At 44.2% G+C, this 18,321-nt stretch overlaps 1 protein-coding gene across 1 annotated transcript in view; it reads right to left on the reverse strand.

Annotated features, from left to right (window-relative positions):
* The window catches only part of LOC115088351 (nuclear receptor coactivator 7-like), a 236,081-nt gene that overhangs the window by 55,753 nt on the left and 162,007 nt on the right, over positions 1 to 18,321 (reverse strand). Inside the window, exon 4 of the mRNA XM_029596530.1 lies at positions 3,030 to 3,109. Coding sequence (XP_029452390.1) covers positions 3,030 to 3,109 — 80 coding nt within the window. The remainder of the gene's footprint in view (positions 1 to 3,029; positions 3,110 to 18,321) is intronic.

An 18,321-nucleotide genomic window follows, 5' to 3' on the forward strand; every position in this document is an offset into this window, starting at 1 on the left:
AAATTTCATCTGCCATTTGATGCCCAATTTTCCAGTCTCACAAGGTCTTCCTGCAATTTATCACAATCTGCTTGTGATTTAACTACTCTGAACAATTTTGTGTCATCTGCAAATTTGATTATCTCACTCGTCGTATTTCTTTCCAGATCATTTATAAATATATTGAACAGTAAGGGTCCCAATACAGATCCCTGAGGCACTCCACTGTCCACTCCCTTCCACTGAGAAAATTGCCCATTTAATCCTACTCTCTGTTTCCTGTCTTTTAGCCAGTTTGCAATCCACGAAAGGACATCGCCACCTATCCCATGACTTTTTACTTTTCCTAGAAGCCTCTCATGAGGAACTTTGTCAAATGCCTTCTGAAAATCCAAGTATACTATATCTACCGGTTCACCTTTATCCACATGTTTATTTAACTCCTTCAAAAAAGTGAAGCAGATTTGTGAGGCAAGACTTGCCCTGGGTAAAGCCATGCTGACTTTGTTCCATTAAACCATGTCTTTCTATATGTTCTGTGATTTTGATGTTTAGAACACTTTCCACTATTTTTCCTGGCACTGAAGTCAGGCTAACCGGTCTGTAGTTTCCCGGATCGCACCTGGAGCCCTTTTTAAATATTGGGGTTACATTTGCTATCCTCCAGTCTTCAGGTACAATGAATGATTTTAATGATAAGTTACAAATTTTTACTAATAGGTCTGAAATTTCATTTTTTAGTTCCTTCAGAACTCTGGGGTATACCATCCGGTCCAGGTGATTTACTACTCTTCAGTTTGTCAATCAGGCCTACCACATCTTCTAGGTTCACCGTGATTTGATTCAGTCCATCTGAATCATTACCCATGAAAACCTTCTCCATTACGGGTACCTCCCCAACATCCTCTTCAGTAAACACCGAAGCAAAGAAATCATTTAATCTTTCCGTGATGGCCTTATCTTCTCTAAGTGCCCCTTTAACCCCTCGATCATCTAACGGGTCCAACTGACTCCCTCGCAGGCTTTCTGCTTCGGATATATTTTAAAAAGTTTTTACTGTGAGTTTTTGCCTCTACAGCCAACTTCTTTTCAAATTCTCTCTTAGCCGGTCTTATCAATGTCTTACATTTAACTTGCCAATGTTTATGCTTTATCCTATTTTCTTCTGTTGGATCCTTCTTCCAATTTTTGAATGAAGATCTTTTGGCTAAAATAGCTTCTTTCACCTCCCCTTTTAACCATGCCGGTAATCGTTTTGCCTTCTTTCCACCTTTCTTAATGTGTGGAATACATCTGGACTGTGCTTCTAGAATGGTATTTTTTAACAATGACCACGCCTCTTGGACATTTTTTACTTTTGTAGCTGCTCCTTTCAGTTTTTTTTCTAACAATTTTTCTCATTTTATCAAATTTTCCCTTTTGAAAGTTTAGCACGAGAGCCTTGGATTTGCACACTGTTCCTTTTCCAGTCATTAAATCAAATTTGATCATATTATGATCACTATCCCTGGTTCAATCTTCTTATTAAAAGCTTCGCCTGCTGCGCCCTTTGAAACCGCTTCTCTGCTATTCTGATTTTCACACCATCACTCGATCCCTAATCTGGTCATCCCTGGATTACTGTAATGGTCTGTTCTTGGGTCTGCCCATCTCCCTCTCATCTTCATGCCCTTCAACTAATCCAAAATTCTGCAGCATATCTAATCTCTGGCACCGCTCTACAGGGCGCTTCTGTGGCGCACACAACTCAAAACTCTCTCCTGGATTTTTAAAGGCCCTTCATGGGTTACCCCATCTTGCTTATCTTTCTCTATTCGGATATACCAGCTGGCCTATAGTCTCCGTTCTACTTCCTAGCACTTACTAGAAATCCCCTCTATCAAACAAGCATGGCTATCCATGTCTTGCAAGCACACTTTTTCTATTTCGGTCTAGTGCTTGGCAATAGTGGTATAAACGTCCCACTGAATATACTTGCTTAATGTTATCTGAATGTGGCCGGTTAGGCCTAAAGTTATCCAGCCTCATGTAGCCGGATAACTTGCTACTTACCTGTATATATATTCAGAGATATCCGGGTACGTAGTTCTTCTTAAGAAATAAAAATTTGCTGGCCTCCTGGCCCAATGCCCACCACCACACTATGGTCACAAAAAGCTGCCCAAAACCTTTAAATCTTTAAAACTTCCAAAAAAAAAAAAAAAAAAAAAAGATATCCGACCAAATGAGGCCAGAACTTTAAAACTTCCTTAAAAAAAAAGATATCCGACCACAAGAGGCCGGATTACTTTAGGCCTGCTCAGAAACAGGCCTAAAGTTATTCGGCTAACCTAGCCGGATATACCCTATGTATTTGGTTAGGTCAGCTGGATAACTCAAACCCTCCCCAGAACATCCGAAAATGCCCCTCTTTTATCTGGCAAAATTATGATCGCATAAGTGGCTGAATATGTCGCATCTGCCATTTAGACGGAGGACTTTTGAATATGGGCCTCCCATACGTCTGGCCGAACCCTAATGAAATTCCCAATAGTGAGTTGGTAGGAGATGATCACTGTTTTATTTCTTCTCAAACCGCTTGTGTCGTTGCTTGGCCACTTGCATTCTACTCAGCTCACAGACTTCAATGAATTAAGTATGGAGGAGTAAGTGAAAAAAAATTTTTTTTACAGTAAACTTAGAAGAATCCCAATGATAAGGATAGTTCACTAGCACTCCTGAGGACACACAAAATTTTAACCACAACTGATTCAGCAAGCCTTAAACCTTGGTGTGTGGATAATTCCCTAGACTTGCTTTAAAGGAGGTGACATTAGAAAGTGCTTGAAGCTCAGCAGACAGGACTAATCACATCTAAGAATGTAATCAATTTTTAAAAAGCATAAAACCAATCAAGCAATTTTGATTACTGGTATGTTAATTTGTTCCTAGTATAATTTAGATGCATTGTTTTCAAAGAAGTGTTGTAAAGAAAATAGGAGGTCTGTGTGAACTAAAATGCATTTAAGTCATATTTTTGCATAAGATCTGATCGTGCATTTGTTACTTACAGTATATTCAATTGTACCAAGGGGCTTCTGAGTTACCATTTTCTTCTCTTTCTTTTCATTGCTTTTGTTTGAACTGTTATCTGAGGAACAAGGAAAAAAAAATTTTTTAATTCTCTTTCAAAGAAAGGCAAACAATGAAGAAACCAGGCTGCAGTCACACTATCATGCAGGCGATCCACGCCGGGGGTCTCCTGTCACTGCAGGAGACAGCACCACTTCTCCTTCCCCAATGCTAGTGTCCGAGGGCGAGAAGAGGCAGCCGGGCAGCACCAGCTACTTCTGCCAGCATCAGGAAGATCTCCTCTAGCCCTCTGCCGCCCATGCTCCTATGCCCCGCTCCCCCTTCAAACTTCTCATTTCAAGGCTATGCTATCCCTATTCTAATGAAGGCATAAAACTCGGGGGCTCTCGTGGATTCCTCCTTCTCTCTACGGTCCCTGGTTCAATCTTCTTATTAAAAGCTTCGCCTGCTGCGCCCTTTGAAACCGCTTCTCTGCTATTCTGATTTTCACACCATCACTTGATCCCTAATCTGGTCATCCCTGGATTACTGTAATGGTCTGTTCTTGGGTCTGCCCATCTCCCTCTCACCTTCATGCCCTTCAACTAATCCAAAATTCTGCAGCATCTCTGGTGCCGCTCTACAGGGCGCTTCTGTGGCGCACACAACTCAAAACTCTCTCCTGGTTACCCCACCTTGCTTATCTTTCTCTATTTGGATATACCAGCTGGCCTGTAGTCTCCGCTCTACTTCCTAGCACTTACTAGAAATCCCCTCTATCAAACAAGCATGGCTATCCATGTCTTGCAAGCACACTTTTTCTATTTCTGTCTAGCCCTGCTGGAAATCAGAGCGGAAAAGGACCTGCTTCATTTTAGGAAGCTGCTAAAGTCTTATTTCTTTATCCTGGCTTCCCTGACTGATGCAGTTCCCTTCAGGCTCTTACCTTTCAGGTTTCTGGTAGCTTATGCTCCTTAATTGCTAGTGCTGCTTAATATCAAGTTATTGTTTGTCCAGTTTTATTTTGTATATTCTTTTTGTTACTCCATTGAGATTTGTGGATCAGCAGAATAGAAGTTTGTACAAATAAATAAATAAATGGGATTTCACCACCACCACAGCGGGTGGTGATGGTGGAGAATTAAAAACCAGAAACAAACAGCAAGAAAAAAAACCAAAACAATGATTTTGATAAAACTACAGGAAAGCAAAGAATGCAGCACGACTGCAGTTTAGCAGCGCTGGTTGCAGGTGTTACCTTTTTATTGGACTAACTTAACACATCTGTAACTAGCTGCAGAGGTCTGTGCTCCCTTTGGGGATGAGGCAAAACAATGCGCTCAGCCGAGCGCACTGATTAACCCGTGGCTGGAGGCGCAATTTGGACACTCGTCCACAGCCCCTTATGCGTCCAACCCCTGGCGAAACTAATAGCGCTCATCACATGCAAATTTATGTTGATGAGGCTATTCGTTTTTCACCCAGGTCGTAAAATTGAGCATCCGTTTTCTTAACCCGCCGACATCCACCTTTCCTGGGTGCCTGCTGCCAAGGAGGCACTAGGAGTGCACATTTGTCCCTAGTGCCTCCTTGGCAATGTGACCTCCTCATTTACATACTGCACTGCGCACCCAGGGGAGGTGCCCGGGTGTGCGTCAGGAAAGCAGGCACTCAACACAGAGCGCCCACTTTCTGTGCTCATTTATTGCATCTGCCCCTTTCCCGGGTCAGAGAGAACCACACCGGGTTTAAATAATGCAGAGTCAGCTATGCATGAGGCTGTCTGCATAGGCCAGGGGGTGGTCAACTCCTGTCTTCGAGAGCCACAAACTGGTCAGGTTTTCAGGATATCCACAAGAGGATGATGCATGAGAAGGATTTACATGCCCTGCCTCCATTGTATGCAAACCTATCTCATGCATATTTATTGTGATATCCTGAAAATCTGGCCTGCTTGTGGCTCTTGAAGTTGGCTATCCCTGGCATTTGCCATTACAGCTCAGTAAAGGGAATGAGTAGGAAGATGCTAGAGGTGATGAGATGGTAGAATTTTATATTCTAATTTTTCTGTTTCTGTCACCTCTATGAACCCTCCTTCCCTTTACTGAGCTGTAATGGCATATACAAGTAACCTGCACACCACCTCTGATTCTATACTATTTAAACTCCGTATAATGCGCTGTTTTTTTCACTAACCTGAGGAAGGGAATACAGAATTCAAAAGCCAATCACAATATATTTAGTCCAATAAAAGGTATCGCTTTACAATTTGTTTGCTAACCCTTATTTCTGAAATATACCTTCCTCTCCCTTTTTATTTGCATGAACAATTCTCTTGTAGATATGCACAGATTGTTTTACTAGAAGACTTTAGAGCATGCTGTGAACTGCTGCCATAGGACAAATAGCAGCTATGCCTTTAACTATGATTTGGTCAACCTTCTCCTAACCCTCTAATGAATTAAAAGGATGCAAACAGAAAACTACAAAAATTGATCAAGTTTGATATTTGCTACACCTGACATCAGAGCAGCAGCATTAAAAACAAAACTTTCCTATGTTATCTTTGTCAATTGTGAATCAGACTGAAGCATGTTTGTCTGGTGAAGAAGTTGTCTGTTTTGTGGTTCACAGTAGAGCTTTCCCCCAGCTACAGAATTCTGCTGTGCTGCTTTTTCTCCATCTAAGACATCAATGCTATTAGTCAAGTTGACTTAGGAAATAGCCACTGCTTATTACCAGTATTAGTAGCATGGGACCTATTTAACATTTGGGTACTTGTATCCTGGATTGGCCACTGTTGGAAACAGGATGCTGGGCTCAATGGACGCTCAGTCTGACCCAGTACGGCAACTTCTTATGTTTTTATTTTCCCGGATGCAGGAACATTATATATATATGTATGTACATACATATATACCAAAACACGGTTATGTCGGGAAGTTTAAAATAAGTCTCTTTGTTCCTTTTGACATTTGCACAGAGAATGCTTTAGTACTTCTGACTGAAATCCACAATTTGAAAAATAAATTGTGCAACGTACAGTCATTAACCATCTCAGTGCATTTTGAACAGATGAAAAAAATGTATGGAGCCCTATGACCTATGCTCAAAACTTCTAATTATATGAGTGCCCCTAAAACAAACACTGCTTCAATAATTATGTTGGATTATTTTTTTGTAATATACCAGTTTGAAATAGGAGTTTTGTGCAGACCACTGGTTTCCCTTACCTTGATTATGTGATCACTCTACAGCATTTTTACTGCTTTTGTTGTATTCCATATTGATAACATTTCAGTAATGCATTAACTGACCTGGTTACTAACTGTATTATAAAGTAAGAGAGGGCATTCAGTCAGCACTGCAGAATTGGCTTACATGCCCTCGAGCCAGAATTTATGAACAAGCCTACTAGACCCGTGACAAAGGAGGCAAAAATCTGGAGGCAGAAAAGTCCCTGCTACCCATCACCCTACAGACTGCTTCAATCCTGCCCCATCTATACCTTTCATGTCCGTTTTGGGCTTCTCTTTCACCCCCTTCCGGATCTCTGATGACCATTTCTGACCCATCCTCAAATGTTCATTTCTATCCCTGCCCCCCAAAACCCTATTTTTCCTCCTGCCCTCTGCAGGCCTCCAATATCTGATCTCCAACCTGTTCCTTGCTGACCCCATGGACATAAGAGCTCTGGGCATGCAGGGACTGAGTCACTTTGAAACCCCACAGTCACAGACCCTGCAGTGCCCCCCATCCCCTTGAAGCTTGTTTGTGGGAGATGGAGCCTGCGAGCAGGTCCCCGTTCTTTACTGCTTGCTGTTCACAGCATTACCTGTGGCCATTCCCGCAGAATTGCCGCGGGAGTTCAAGGACTATGACACAAAGATGCAGGCCACTAGAGCTGCCTATGTACCCATCTTACCTCAATCGTGTGGCCAATCCTAGCCTCCTTAAATCAGGGAGCAATAGCAACCCCAATACCTCGGGTTGCTTCCTCTGCCTGTGCAGGCCGGGGCCAGAGCATAGTGCTTTAAACCCATGCAGTACCATGGCAGATCCCGTGGTTCAAAATGCCACACTCCAGCCACGGGCTGCAGAGGAAGGGGAAGCAGCCAGAGGGGTTGGCTTGCTGCTGCTATACCCTAATTTAAGAACATAAGAATCTAAGAACTTAAGAAATTGCCATGCTGGGTCAGACCAAGGGTCCATCAAGCCCAGCATCCTGTTTCCAACAGAGGCCAAACCAGGCCACAAGAACCTGGCAATTACCCAAACACTAAGAAGATCCCACGCTACTGATGCAATTAATAGCAGTGACTATTCCCTAAGTAAATGATTAATAACAGTTAATGGACTTCTCCTCTAAGAACTTATCCAGTCCTTTTTTAAACCCAGCTACACTAACTGCACTAACCACATCCTCTGGCAACAAATTCCAGAGCTTTATTGTGCGTTGAGTGAAAAAGAATTTTCTCCGATTAGTCTTAAATGTGCTACTTGCTAACTTCATGGAATGCCCCCTAGTCCTTCTATTATTCGAAAGTGTAAATAACCGAGTCACATCTACTCGTTCAAGACCTCTCATGATCTTAAAGACCTCTATCATATCCCCCCTCAGCCGTCTCTTGTCCAAGCTGAAAAGCCCAATTTAAGGAAGTTGAGATTAGCACATGGATCATGAGGGTTCCAGTGTTAGTCCTAGTGAGGGAACTGGAGGTGAAAGTTAAAGAGAGGTTTGGGGGTGTGGATTGAATATATGAGTAAAGAACTGTGAGGAGACAATTGGAGGTGTGGAGTGTGTGTATGTGAGAGTGAGGGGTTGCGTGTGGGGGGGGGCATAAGAGAGGATTAGAAGGAGTTGAGGAATGCATATGAAGGGATCAGAGATGGTGTGCAGGGTATGAGAGTTGGGGAGTGTGAGAAAATGGATCTTCCAGAGGAAGGGTATGATTGTGGATCTGCCCTCACCCTTTCTCCTCCCCCATCTCCAAGTTCCCTTTCCTTTCCTCCTTGCATCCTGCTCCTTTCAGCCTCCTCCATTCCCTATTCCTCCGCCTTTCCGCCTGAGATCCCTCCTCTGTCTCCCTCCGAGATGCCCTAGAGTGAGAGGTGGGGGGGGGGGGGGAGAGCAAAAGTGAGCATGGTGAGTGTGAGTGAGAGGATCAAGGTGCTGTGGAGTGTGAGTGGCAGAAATGAGAAGGGGCATGAGAGTGAGGACACTGAGAGGCAATGGGATGCTAAGTGAAGTGATCAGAGGGCTGCGCAGTGTAAATGAGATAAGGGGGTGTGGGGGAGGCACTGAGTGAGAGGATCGGAGGGGGTGTGTGGGGTGCGAGTGACAGGACTGAGGGAATATGAAACAGGATTGATGTCAGCGGAAGGGGTGTGCATCATCCCTTCCTCTCCTGACCTCAGATTCCCTACCCCTTTCTCCTCCCAATGCCTGATCTCTCTTTCCTCCTCCTCCTCCTCTCATCCACGACTCTATACTCCTCCATCACTTATCTCTCTACCCCTCCCTGTCTGAGACGCCTTCCTCACTTCCTTCCTCTGAGATCCTCTCTCTCTATTCCTAGCCCCATCACTAAGATCCCTTTTCCTCTAAGAAAAGAACCAAATAAACCAGACACAGAAATGTCAGAAAATGACTATTTTATTAAAGCAAAAAAGGGGGGGGGGGGAAAATCCTCACATTTTTATATGCAAATCTATGCAAAATTACGCAATTTGCCACATCACCGCCTATGAATTATGAAATATCTTGCTTCAGAATTTGCTAACTTTTGCCACAGAATCTTGAAAAATCTGCCCCAGGAAACCGGGCCGGGGGGGGCAGAACAAGGGACAGACATCAGCGATTGAGGGTGGGAGGGAATAAATGGAGATCCACGGAAGGCTGATGGTTAAGAGATTGGATCCGAGGCACGGCAGCGCAGCAGCAAAAATGCCTGGGGGAAGGCAAAAACTGAAATCGGTAACTGCATACCCCCCCTTCCTACATGTCTAACATATCATCACTGGGGGGTGCAGGGGGAACTTTCTCCATGACCCATACAGATAGTGACGCCGTATAAGGTATATACACGCAGATGTTATGAGCTCATATTCACTACAGCACCCCGGCCACTATCCCAACTGCACACCCTCCAGCACCACGACTGAAATGAGGACAATGCCCGACAGGTCCTTCTGTCAGCGGTATGTCTTGTTTATCGTTCTGTGTGAGAAGGCTAGGGTCTGCACACGCTTTCGAGGAGAGTCAAACCTTTGCTAAAAGAATATGAGGGAGTCTTTTATTTGGTCCTTTATACTTGCTGGACTCAGTTGAATAAGGAGCAATTTTTTTTTTTTTTTTAAAGATATTTTTCAGACCAACTAGATCCTGTGATGTGGCAATTCCTGATCCGGGGATTGGTGAGGAGCATCCTGGTTCCGGATAGTGGGAGTGCCTCGAGGCTCTCTCTGTAGGGTTTGTGCTGCAGGCCATGTATCATTTCAGCAGTCCTTCTCTGAACCGAGTCCACAGGTTCAAGTCTATTTCACCCAGCCTGTGTTCTGGTCCCTTAGGGTGGAGAGCCAATGGTGGGTCCCCGATCTTGCTCCGTCTTCCCAAACTCCTGACAAATTGGAACCTCTCGGAAGAAAAGGTCCAATGTTGATACAGGGAGGCTGGCTATACGGAGAGGAGGGGCTGGATAAAAAAAAATACAAAACCTCACCACACAGAAGGAGAAAAAAAACACTTTAGAGCCAAAACTTCACTCTGGGGTGAGGCTTTCACTAGAAGGGAGACACACAGTCTCAGCTCCCTGGCCTTCGGATTCAGAGACTGACCACCACTTTAGGCTATAGGGTTTCATACCAGCAAATTCCAGATTAGCCAAAATCTTAATAAAGTCTCTAACTCCAAAATGAAGCAGATCCCACCAGAAGGAAATACACTGAAGAGATCTCCTCACGTCCAAAAATCCACCAAGTTAGGGCAAGACAGCCTAACTTAGAGGGGACAAAAATAGACCTTTACTCACCAGATGCTAACTCAAAATAAGCCCACCATTCTTACTCCTAGCCCCCACTTCTAGGCAAAGGTCCAACCATCTCAGACATCCTCTGAGGGAGGTGCTTATGGGATGGTATCTCCCTTTCTGCTATCTATCTCCTATGGCAGGGATCCAGGGCCATCTGGTTGGAGACTAGTGGGTCCCCACACAAAGCTCCAAACCTGAACACGGTACTTAAGGTAGATCTTACTAGTGACCTATATAAGGGTAACATTATATTAGAACAGATGTGCCGTGATGGGTCACACCAAAGGTCCATCCAATCCAGCATCCTGTCTCTCAACAGTGGCCAATCCTGATTATTAGGAAGTAACCAGCAGATTCCTAAGAGAAGATCCATTACTTGTTGCCCACTCCCATGGATTAAGCGGTATGTTTCCCCAACTCCACCTGGGTAATAATGGTTTATGGACTTTTCCTGTAATAATTTGTCCAAACCCCTTTTAAACCAGCTATGCTAGATGCCTTAACCACATACTCTGGCAACAAAATCCACAGCTTACTGTGCATTATATGAAAAACTACTTTCTTCAATATGTTTTATATCTGCTACCTGCTAATTTTATGGCGTGTTCCCTAATCCTAATAACTCTGAAAAAATACCCTTCCAACTTGTTCCACTCATCTGTCTCTCTCTTTATATATATAAAAGGCCTGTCGGTCGGTCATGTCAATCACACTCTGTCTCACGCCCCCAAACTCAGGAACAGGCATAGGCACACACACAAGCGCATACGCAAATTTAGACAAGCGCACACTAGCACATGCTAGTGCGCAGCACACCCAAACGCGCAGAAGCACACACAGGCTCTCACACACAGAGGCAGGCACAGGCAAACACACACACACACACACACACCCTGGCCCAAGCACCCACAAATAGGCAAAGGCATCCACACACAGGCTGTTATAGACCAGACTACCCGATCAAAGCCGGGCACGTTTTGCTAGTGATTATATCCTCTTCTCAGTTGCCTCTTTCTCAAAGCTGAAGAGCTCTAACCTGTTTAGCCTTTCCTCACAGGGGAGCCATTCCATCTCCTTTCTCATTTTGGTCACCTATCTCTGCACCTCTTCTAGTTCTACCATATTTTTCTTGAGATGGGGCAACCAAAACAGCACACAATACCTAAGGTGCGATTGCACCATAGATCAATACAGAGGTATTATGAGATTCAGTTTTATTCTCTGTTTCTTTCTGACTAGCTACTATCAGATCATCTGAAATGATTATGCCTAAATTTCTCTTATTGTTTAAGAGTTTCTAGATATAGTGCTTCTGCTATGTAACTAGCGGATTTTTGTGCTCAAATGCATGATGTTACATTTTTATTTTAGCACAGATACTTATTTTCCAAACCCTAGATCAGAGCTTCTCAACCATTTTTATATCAGAGCACACTTTCAAGTTTTCTTGACCCTCATGGCGCACCGAACCAAATTTTACAGTATCGTACATTCATTACCTGCCTGTCACTGGCCATGTGACAGTGAAAATGCCAGGAAATGTACTTTTAACTAAACTAAATCATCTAAAACGCCTAAAATATAATTAGACAAAGTTTAGAAATATAGAACGGGGATCAAGCGAAATGTATGCACTTACAGTATTTTTGTGATTTTAGCTTCCACATTGCTTTGCAGGCCCCCACTCTCTACTAATATTTAAATTTCCAAACAGTGGTCTTTAGAAAGTCCAAGCCAGTATTTTTGATCCAAACATATTGAGTGAGGTGAATGAATGTAAGATTTAGTTTTATTTTACTTTTTTTTTTTTACGTATGAAAGGTAACCGAATTATGAGAAATGCGCAAATGGACAGTAGCCATGGTTGAAGCCCTGACGATTGGAGCTACTGCACACGAGTTTCAAACTTCTGCTAATTCAGCCCCTCTGGTTGTCCACTCACTGAATGGCCAATGAATGAGAAATAAAATCTTACCTTTTCTCACATGGATAAAAAAATTATCACTAATTTAGTATACAGTGCTTTTAAAATCATTTACTGATTTTAAACTGGTTTATCAAATATTTTAAACAAATACAGAAATGTAACATTTCATTATTAATAATATTATTATTATTATTATTATTCTCTGTTGTCACACCCTGTTAATTGTAAACTGGCATGATGCGATCCCCTTCGCGAATGCCGGTATAGAAAAAACTCAAATAAATAAATAAATAAAATTATGAAAAATAACTCATTACATCCGGTTTATAAAGGAGATTATAAATTATTTTTTTCCGTAACACCTGTCAAATATGTCAAAACACCACGGGGCAGTCAAAGAATTTACTTAAAACTGTTCCTAGAAGAAGGGACTTTTAGAGATAGACTATTCACCCTTTCAGACAGCACTAACATCAGCAGACACTCCATGAAGCTAATAAGTAGCACTTTTAAAACTAATTGGAGAAAATATTTTTTCAGCCACCACACAACTACACTGTAAAATTTGTTGCCAGCTGATGTGGTGAAAGCAATTAGCATAGTCGGGTTTAAAAATTTATCAAACATAACAAAATATTTCAAAACAGCAGACATCGAATACTACCCAATAATTAAAATAGGGATGACAAATGTCTCCGCCATCCATTCCTGGGAACCTTTTTATTACAGTCATCCTGAGATTGTTGTGGATTAGCAGGGGAGGAGGAGGCTGAAAAAAATTGTATCTTCTCTCACACACAGACCCATATTCATTCACTCAAACACAATCATACATGTTCCCTCTCAATGTCACACCCACCCACATACTCTCACTGGCTCTCTCCATCATCACACACACACACACACACGGACCATCAGGAGAAAAACATTCCAAAATTGTCCTTTTTTCCCAAACCTGCACACATCACTGCAACCTCCTTACAGCATACTGCCTGTCCCCTCACCAAATACAGAATATCTGAGAACAAATTAGAAAGAAAAACATGAAAACAAAAGCTGAACTGGAAACCTCAAAAAGCCAGAATATGTCTGCAGTGAAACACCGAAGAAATAAAAACAAATGTATTTTCCCTGTACTGTAAAAATATAGAAATATTCAGATGCACATTTCCCAAAAATGACAGAGAAAATCACATTTTCCCACTTCCCATCTCAGAGAAATAGAAGCAATAGCAGTCTCCCTCCCAGGCCCCAGCAGTCTTGCTCCTCAGCCCCGTCTCCCCAAGACCTCCCTGCCAGACTCATATGCAGTGGAATAATGCAAAAACAGAAACATCACTATTCCTCATAAAACAAAATCAAGAAATATAAAGCCATCATAATAGTAAACCATACTAAAAACAATATTTCAAAATAGATGACAAATAGAGCATCTAATAAATAATAAGAACAAAAACAACTTTAAACATTTCTCAACAATCAATGAAATATTTCAAAATAGCAAACATATCAAATAACACCCAATAATTAAAACTAATAAGGAAAAAAATGTTGCCCTTTCCATACCTGGGAACTTTTAATTTCCAGTCATCCTGAGATTGTCCTGGATTAGTGGAAAGGAGGTGGGGGCAGGAGAGGAAGGAACACATTAACTTTCTCTTCTCTCTCTCACTCATATACACACTTTCATTCACACACACACACATGTACATTTCTACCCTGTCCTTGTCATTCTTCTCTTCCATGTCCTAACTTCTCCTTCCCCTTCACTCATCTCTCAGTCACTCACCCCCTTCCTCTCACTCTGACCTCCTCTCTCTCCCACTCAAACCCTTCCTTCACCACCTCCTCTCCTTCCTCCCCTCTCACCCCCTGCCATATGACTCATCCCACCCCTTTTCTCTTCTTCCTGATAGTGGGAAGCCCACCGGCAGATCATCATTTGGCCTCTCGTATGCATAGGCTCTCATACACATGCAAGCTTCCTCTCTCATACACACAGGCTCTCACAAACATACATAAGCTCCCTCTCTCTCATACATACACTCACACTCCTCCCTTTCACCCGGTCCTCTGCCTCTCTTGGAATCTGAGGGGGAGGGGGATCCCGCAGCCTCCTTCTAACTCAGGCTACTAGCAGATTGGGGTAAGCTGACGGCCATGCAACATCTTTTATATGTTGGCCAGATGGCGGGTGGGTTAGAGTACACTGGGAGCTCGATGAACCTCTTCTTCGGCTATTGAGAGATAAGGTCTACGGCGACCTCGATGGACTTTTCCTTCTTTGCAGCCCAGTATCCGCTGGAGGCTCCATGCGAACAGGGCTTCGCTTCCTTAGCATGGGTCCAAGATGTTTTATCGGGCCTGCTTCTGCATCAAGGCTGGAGTATTCAGGAAAGCTTTCAGTATATGCTGAAAGAAAATATTTAAAAAATGCAATGTTCCCTCCATGGATTGGACTTTTGTGTGCAAAAATGTTTGCTTGTGGTTTCCTATTCCTTTCTTTGATGCAAAAAGCCCATCAATTTTATGTTCACAGCAACCCAATCCTTAGAGAGAGAACATTGACAATGCAATTCCCAAAGATAGCTATGCCAATCACTAAAATTTCAAAAAAAAATTTTCTACCTTTGTTATCTGATCTTATTTTTCTAATTAGTTGGTCCTAGCCTTTTCTTTTCCACGTACCCTTTCTCGGACTTTTCCCAATTGCTTTTACTGGGTCTCTTTTTTTTTCTGTTTCTTCTCTCGCCACTTGTTTTCTTCCCTTCCTCCTTCAAACACACACTCAGGCACTCATTCTCACACTTTCTCTCGCTCACATGCTCCACACTCACAGGCTGTATCCCACACACACTGGCTCTCTCTCTTATATGCTGTCTCACTCTCACACAAACACACACGCTCTCATACACAGGTTCTTACTCTTATTTGCGCTGACATATTCACAAGCTCTCACATGCTGCCTGTCTCTCTCTCACACACAGACACACAGGTTCTGTCACATGCTCTCTCACACACAAAGGCTTCCACTCTCATATGTTGTCTGTCACAAACAGGCTCTCAACTCGCTCTCATACACACACTTTCGCGATACGACCTCAGCCTCCCTCTCGCCTCCGAGCCTCCTTTTCTCGAGCAGCCGTAAGATGGGCTCCATGGCACCCTGCTACTGGACTCGAGCTGCCACCATGAGATATAGCAGAATGGCAGCAGCAGCTGCTCTTCTTCTGCATGTGGACCATTGCTCCTCCTTCCTGCCCATGTGGCTCTGGCAACTTGGAGCACTTGGAGTTTCGGGTGTGGGGGGGGGGGGAGGGGGTTGCCTAGTTATGCTGCTGCTGCCATTATCTCCTTTGCTTCCGGCCATGGTGGGATGAGCTCCACCACGGCCACGATCTTCCTTGGGGTAAAACCTGTGCGCAATTTGGAGGGAACATTACCCCCAGGTGCACCCTACAGCCCAGTGCCCAGGGACCTTGGCCCCACCCCTGCCAAGCCACTGTCACCACAGCTCAGGAAGAATCTTGCTGCAGCAAGTGGTAAAGCTCTGCCCTAGATTATTCTTCCATTTTCTTCATTTTTCCACCTGTTCTTGTGTGTCTACTCTTACAGATTTCTGAATCATTTGGAAGCTAAATTTTCCCACAAGTCCCTCTGCAATGTAGTCTGAAAGGTAACGAGGAGATGATATACACACATTCAAATAACTGGTAGGCTTCAATAAGGTGCCAGAAGGAATTATTTTCCACAGAATGACAGGCTCAGGGAGAAGGGGGTCATCATATAAAGCTGAAGTAAAAAAAAAAAAAGCTGAAAAGGGATGTGAGAAAATGCTTTCACTTAGAGGGTGGTGGATACCAGGAACAGACTTCCAGCAGAGGTGGTAGGAGCCACAATAATGGCAGAATTCAAGCATGATTAGCACATACATAAGGACTTTAGTGGAAGAGGGAGATGCAGGTATGGATTTGTAAATGGAGCCACCCCACAGGCAATGGGGGGGGGTGGGGGGGGGGTGGCGAAAGAAAACCCTGCTCAGGAGTCATTGGAGATTTTGGGGACCCGGACTACCTACCCATATCCTTCCCAGGCGCCATTGCAGCAGCAGCAGCAGCTCCCTGGCACGGGGCCTGGGAAGCTCTTGGGTGCTAACAGGCCGGGCGGAAGCCCCGCCCCCTCCTCTTGCCTTGGTTTCCCGTTACTGTGGAAACCCACGTGAGAGACAGAGCACAGTTGGGTTTGTCAGAGTGCAAGGGCCTGACCCGCTCTACAGAAAAAAGCAGGGTCGTGGCAGGGTCCAAGGCCCGGATAGCAGCCCGCAGTTTTTCTTATATTGCATATTCCTAAATCCAAGTCTGGGACTGAGACCACACATCAAGTCACACTCGTGGCAGCACAACAGGCAGAATCAGTTCCCCTGATGGTCCTTTTCTGCCAGCATTTTTGTTTTTCTCTCTTTTTTTAATTATATAAAAGTTGCTAATAAATAAATGTTAAACGTTCTGCCCTAATCCTAACGTGTCCAGTCAATACGAGGGTCATCACTATTAAGTTCTGAGCTCCTCTTTCTAACCTCCGTCGCGGTTCAGGCAAACGTGCAATCGGACGGAGAAAGCACCTACCGAACAAAAAGGCCGGTTCCCTACAATCAATAGACCAGGAGTAAGACTTCTGCATAGCGACAGCCGAGCAGTTGCATCTCCGCCCCGTCAGCTGCTTTTTGCTCTCATCGGCCGGAGCAGGGGACGACTGCAGCGAAAGCCTAGGCCGGCTTTCCCTCCTCTTCGTGGGACACCGGCTACAAGATTCCTCCGGATCGTGGACGCACTCCAGCGCGAACATTCCCCCTGCGCGGCTGCAATCGTTTCCCCCCCCCCCCGTCCCCGTTCTCCTCCTCCCCTGACTCGGTAACTGCCCTGCTTTTCTTTGCGGGCCGGCATATGCTAAGCGCTCCGTGCAAGGAACATCCTCCCAACATCACCGATTTCAATTTGCTTGCAACAACCTTCAGCCCCTCAGCCCTAGGTTTATTGTTTTGTTCTAGCCCGGAGATTCAAGTTTTTATTGCAGAATTTGTTCGATCTCCACTGGAGAAGCGGGCCCTCCCACTCCCAAAAACAAAGACTGCACCGGTTTTCTTCCAGAAGATAAGATACAGATCTGTGCTGGCAATCGCCAGCGGGAATGGGGGAGCTGGCTCGCTGTCTGTGCACGGAGGGGGATGGGATTGTAGCGACCGGTTGGAACTAGCCAGGGAGGTAGGAGCCGCTGCAATGGCAGCTCCGGGGCAGCCCCCGCCCCGCACAGCTCGCACGTCCCAGCCCCTCTCCCAGGCGCAGCTTTCCAGCTAAGAGCCTCAGCAATTTCTAAGCATTCAGCTGCTTTGTGACTGCAGTACCGCACGGGAGCTATTGTTGAAGGTAGACTTTGGCTTTAGCTGATGATTTCTGCTATATGCATGTGACAGAAAAGCTCTTGTGTGTCTCTCTCTGCTGTGTTAGATGCAAAATATTTAATTTACCCAAGAAGCTGACATACATTTGTACATTACCCCAGGATGCTCTGGCCTCAGGACAGAATTGCAATGGTGACTGAAAACAGTAACTATGAGACCACTATGACCTAACAGGAACTTAAGAATATTTCAGCGATTGGTCAGAAAGGAAACCAAGAAAAGCCCAATTGGTACCTGCCTCCACTGACAAATCGGCTAAATCAGATGCTATGGAACTTGGTAAAACTTTCAGAAGGGAATGGAGGTAGGGTCAGAATCATGTGGGAATGCGGAACCTTTCTGGGATACCCATGTGTGGCATCTACAGTAGGTGCCACAGGAAAACACTCCTAAGGAAGTGTCATAGGTCCCCGGGCTAGCCTCTCATCCCCAGAAGTTGTCTTCACAAAAGATTTAAAGCCAAATTATCTAGATTCTTCAAAATCTCTTCTGGTTTCACTTGGTACCCCTTTTGATCTTATTCTAGGGCCAATGCCCCCCGTTTGAAAAAAATCTCCTTGCACAAGTGGACTCTTCACAGACAAACACAGCTCCTTCCATCTGGACTTCTGAGAGTGTGGGGTCATCCTGCCACAGTGATAGCAGTTAGACTGATCATGATTCAGTCCTAGGTACCGATAACAGATGATATGTTCATCAGTAATGGACATTTTCCTCACTACCACATAGGAAATCCTTGAAGCCACTGATAGTGGGCTTCTTCATATAAGACATCTCCATGGAGGGTTGTTTTGTTTTTTTTTAAAATTAGCATTTGCTGGGCTGCTGAGGCAGTGAGGCAACCTAATAATAAAATAATTTAGAGAAAAAAAGAG

The sequence above is a fragment of the Rhinatrema bivittatum genome, chromosome 3 (genome assembly GCF_901001135.1).
Source record: "Rhinatrema bivittatum chromosome 3, aRhiBiv1.1, whole genome shotgun sequence".
NCBI lineage: Eukaryota > Metazoa > Chordata > Amphibia > Gymnophiona > Rhinatrematidae > Rhinatrema > Rhinatrema bivittatum.